The following is a 4,912-nucleotide window of genomic DNA, read 5'->3' on the forward strand; positions in this document are numbered from 1 at the left end:
AGCTGAGCCTGGGCAATCAGGGATGGTGCCAGGCTGCTAGAGCTAGCCCGGGCTGGAAACTCGTGAGGGCTTGGGCTGTTACACAGACCCCGTGCAAAAACCTAGCAAAAAGAGCCTGCTCTGCACCATGAGACAAGCCCTAATATATGGACAAGCCCTTGGTCCCAGACATCACTACTTCCTAAACCCCTCAAACAACACCCCCTGGCTTGCACCCAGGAGAGTGGCTTGGAGAGGTGGGGCTACAAAAAGAACTGAGTGGCCCTGGGAGTAGGTGGAGACCAGCACTGTAGCGGGGGTGGGTGGGTGGGGGGGACTGCGAGGGAGGGAGGTGTGTCCAGGGAGGAGCTCAGATCAGGCTGGGGGTCAGCACTGGAAGAGGGTTTTCTCTGTTCCTTCTGACTGGGCACTCATTCTGCACAGGACTTTTTGGAAATTGGAGGGAGGAGGATACTCAGAGTGAGGTGTTGCCCTCAAGGAGGATTCGACAGGGAGGGGGAGGCATTCCCAGAAGAATCAGCTCCTGGGCATCTCAGAACCCTGGTTTGGAGCCTGACCAGAGTACCCCCAATTTCTTAAATAGGCCAGGGGCCCCATTTCTTTAAAGCCTGCATCCCTCCCTCTGCGGTGCGCCCTGCCCCTCCCTGAGTCACCCCAGGGAGAGCGGGGGGAAAAAAGGGAAGAGAAAAGAGGCATTGACTACAGAGGAAGGAAAAGGAAACAGCGGAGGAGGGAGGAGAGAAGCCACACAGGAGTGGGTGACAGCGGAGATCGGAGAGGGCAGATCTAGGGCAGATCTAGGGCAGGGGGAGACAGCAAGCCGAGCATCCCAAAGGGTGCCCCTAGAGCAAGGCGGCCAGGGGCGGGGAGCCGAGGGGGCGGGCCGGCCATGTCCCACGGGACCTACTACGAGTGCGAGCCCCGGGCTGGCCAGCAGCCACTTGAATTCTCAGGGGCCCGAGTGGGGCCTGGGGAGCTGGGGGACATGTGTGAGCATGAGGCCTCCATCGATCTGTCTGCCTACATCGAGTCTGGGGAGGAACAGCTCCTCTCTGACCTCTTTGCTGTGAAGCCGGCACCTGATGCCCGAGGCCTTAAGGGCCCTGGAACCCCTGCCTTCCCCCACTACCTGCCGCCTGACCCGCGGCCCTTCGCCTACCCGCCACATACCTTCGGCCCCGACAGGAAGGCCTTGGGGCCTGGCATCTACAGCACCCCAGGGAGCTACGACCCCAGGGCTGTGGCTGTGAAGGAAGAGCCTCGGGGGCCCGAGGGCAGCCGGGGGGCCAGCCGCAGCGGCTACAACCCTCTGCAGTACCAAGTGGCGCACTGTGGGCAGACGGCCATGCACCTGCCCCCGGCCCTGGCAGCACCCAGCCAGCCCTTGCGCGTCCTCAAGGTAAGAGTGGCTCAGTTCTCCTCCCCGCCACCCAGGGGCTGGAGGGAGGCCCGTGTGGATGGGGTCTGTGTGGTGTTGCTCTGTGAAATCGACCCACCACAAGCCCTCTGTGTTCGCCACCCAGTCATAACCCCTCTTGGCTTCTCTGTGAATTCACTCCCTCGCCGATCCCCACTGTGTGACCGGAACCAATGTGTCCTGCAGTCCCTGTGACCAGTTGACCTGCCCCGACCTCAGCACGCCCCACCCCCCAGCTTCTCCGCTGCCCACCAGCCCCCTCCTCTCATTTCTGTGTCACCTCCTGCTTCTAGAAGAGGAAACACCTGCTGATGATAGAACTGGAGACTCAAGATAGATGGAAGGAAAGTGTCCTCAGAGAGTGTGGGGACGTGAAAGGGAGTTTGGGTCAGAGCAGAGGACACTGTACGTCTGGCAGGGCAGTGGCTATTCTTCTGGGGGCCAGGAGCTGGCTCTGAACCCCACACCCAAGTGTGCTCTGACCACTGGGATTCCTGCCCCACCTTTGCTCTACTTCTGCACAGCCCTCACTCTTGTCCCTCTGTACCTTCCCCTCCAGGCCCCTTTGGCCACTGCCGCAACCCCCTGCAGCCCCCTCCTCAAGGCGCCCTCACCGGCTGGCGCCTCGCACAAGGGCAAGAAGGCGGTGAACAAAGACAGCCTAGAGTACCGGCTGCGGCGGGAACGGAACAACATCGCGGTGCGCAAGAGCCGGGACAAGGCCAAGAGGCGCATTCTGGAGACTCAGCAGAAGGTGCTAGAGTACATGGCTGAGAATGAGCGTCTGCGCAGCCGCGTGGAACAGCTGACCCAGGAGCTGGACACCCTTCGCAACCTCTTCCGCCAGATCCCTGAGGCCGCCAACCTCATCAAGGGTGTAGGGGGCTGCAGCTGAGCCCACCTGGCAGACTATGGGCACCAGCCCCCGGGGCTCAGCCTGGCCCTGGAGACCCTCACCCTAGAGGCCCCACAGGCTGAGTCAGAGACAAAGACCATGGACAAATGGCAGCGGGGGGCAAGACAAGGAGGAGGGTAGGCCCCAGCATAATGATTCTGTGGCTGAATAAAACTGCACTATGGCACGGTGCTGGGGCTGTACACTGGGCGTGTGTGTGTGTGTGTGTGTGTGTGTGTGTGTGTGTGTGTGAGTGAGAGAGAGAGAGAGATGGGGGACTCCAAAGGTAGGGAATGCACGAGGCTAGGCCTGCATACCTCTTGATTCCAGGCCCAAATAAACATTCAGGAAATTCAGCAGACAAGCTGCCCACAGCTCTCCCACAGTGCACCGCACGGCCAGGCCCTGCATCTCTCCCCCCACCCGGCCCACTCTATCCCCACCCCAAAGGACCTGGAGCAGCCTCTGGACACTCCCCTAGCAGAGCTCTGTGGCTCACAGGGAGATCCCAGAACCTCCAGTCCCTCCTGCCTGGGCCTGCTGCCCCCAGCCCTGCTCTATCTCACCCTGAGGTATAGGTCTGGGAGTTCCTGCCCCAGGAGATCAAGGGAAAATTCCAGATGGCTCTGATGTATTTATGGTGCCTTAGCTCTTGATCCGGGACTCAATCGCTTCTCCACAGTTCCCAGACTTCAGTCTACCAGACTGACAGACCCCCCCATGCCTCCAACCCACCCGCTCCCACCTTTGTCCCTCGTTCCCTGGGCCTTCGGTTCCCTAAAGAATCTGAGTGCTTGGGGGACGAATTAGTTGGGAAAGGCCTTGAGCCCTGTTCGTATATGAGAAAATTGGTAATGAGGAGGATGACAGCACACCTATGCAGTGAAACCCCATGTGGAAAACAGTTTTTTTCATAGAACCCTAGCCTGAGAGCGATAAGAAGGCAGTGCTTGACAGCCTCAGTTTGAATTTCCCTCTGCTACTTTCTAGCTGTGTGACCTCGTGCCAGTTACTTCTCTCTGTGCCTCAGTTTCCTCATCTGCAAAATGGGAGGAGTAGTAATGCTGTACGTTCATAGATAAACAAGGCCTGGCACACGGTGAGCACAAATACTTGTTATCATTCCCTTTTGCTAGAACTGAAAGGACCTCAGAGATCTCATCTAAACTTCTCATTTTGCAGGTGAGGAAACTGAGGTCTCAGACAGGGAAGGGACTTACCCGGAGTCTTGCAATGGGTTAGAGGCAGAACCGAAATTAGCTCTGTAAAATCACAGATCTCAAGAGGGGCTGGAAGAGACCTCAAGAGATCATCTGGTAGGCTTTGCCCTCAGACAACAAGATAGTGTGGGCCACATTTGATAGATAAAGCAGTTGAGAGCCGAGGGAATAAGAGACATTCTCCGGAAGCTCACCCAGGTGAGCTTTGCTGTCTCCACACACACACCTGTCTCTACTTTGCCCTCACACCCTCCCCTCGGAGGCATATGGAACAGTGTGGGGCCAGAGTCAGGGACACGAGACACAAGATGGGCTGGTTAGAGTCTCTCCTAGGCCACCAATGACTTATAGGCCACTGCTTAGAAAGCAGTGTTAGACACCAAGGAATAACCTTCTGAGAGGGAGAGAGACTGGGTCTGGATCCTCCCGGTCCCGGTCCGCTCTCTCTCGTCTCTCTCTCCCCGCACCTCCACCTCCCCAGTGTCAGAGCCTTCCCACATTGAGGACATCCAGGTGCATCACGTCTGCCTCACCCAGAACTCAGTCTCTTTCCTGCCTTTGCCTCTGTGTCTCTCAGGCACCATCTCCCCTACATCTGTGCTCTAGATACCCCTGCCCCACGTCTGGTTTGGGCAGACAGATCTGAACCTCGCTAGATTGTTTATTCTACCTGAGTTGGGAAGAAAGAGGCACCTGTCTCTGGATGCCTGGGAGAATCCCACACCTTCCTTTCAGCCCAGGGGAATGGGTTGCATAAAGGGGGTTTGTACAGAGCACGATAAGTGACTCAACCTCTGGATTTCCTCCTCACAGCTCAAGACCACTGCCCCTGGACTTATTTTCAAGGTTCTGGGTGATGGGACCTGGGTTGCTTCAGCAGCAGCCCCAAACTTCTTTCCCACAGTTCTGAATCGTGTCTCCTCCCAGCCCACAGCACCCAGGGGCTCCTCAGGGCGGGTGTCTGGCACCAGGTCTGGAGAAGAGCCACAGCCCCAGCTGAGAGAAGAGAACACCTGGTCCCTGCCTGACGCCAAGTGGCAGGCACACCTCGATCCTCTGTGGCAGATCATATCCTGGGGAAATGACAGGTAGCCGGAAGTCACACTTTTAACCCTGAGGTTTTAACCTGACCTCAACTGGTTTGGGCCAAGGTAACTTATTCAACAAGTATCTGTCGAACATCTTTCCTGTGTCAAGCCCTTGCAAGGTGCTGAGAACACTGTGGTGACCAAACCCAATCCTTGGCTGAAGGACCTCCACCTGTTGTGTTCAGGCAGGGCAGGAGATTGTGGGTGGCAGGGGAGGGAAGTCAGGTGCTTAGCCCCCAACTCCTAGGGATAGGACAGGTAGTCTCTGCAGCTTCTCTCACAACCTGGGGGT

General features: G+C 57.6%; 1 protein-coding gene across 1 annotated transcript; it reads left to right on the forward strand.

Annotated features, from left to right (window-relative positions):
- Positions 1-889: 889 nt before the first annotated feature.
- CEBPE (CCAAT enhancer binding protein epsilon) lies at positions 890-2,312 on the forward strand. The gene is made up of 2 exons (XM_059058767.2): positions 890-1,399; positions 1,977-2,312. The coding sequence occupies exons 1-2, from the start codon at positions 890-892 to the stop codon at positions 2,310-2,312; spliced, it is 846 nt and encodes a 281-aa protein (XP_058914750.1).
- The last annotated feature ends 2,600 nt before the right edge of the window (positions 2,313-4,912 follow it).

The sequence above is a fragment of the Kogia breviceps genome, chromosome 3 (assembly GCF_026419965.1).
Source record: "Kogia breviceps isolate mKogBre1 chromosome 3, mKogBre1 haplotype 1, whole genome shotgun sequence".
NCBI classification, from domain to species: Eukaryota; Metazoa; Chordata; class Mammalia; order Artiodactyla; family Physeteridae; genus Kogia; species Kogia breviceps.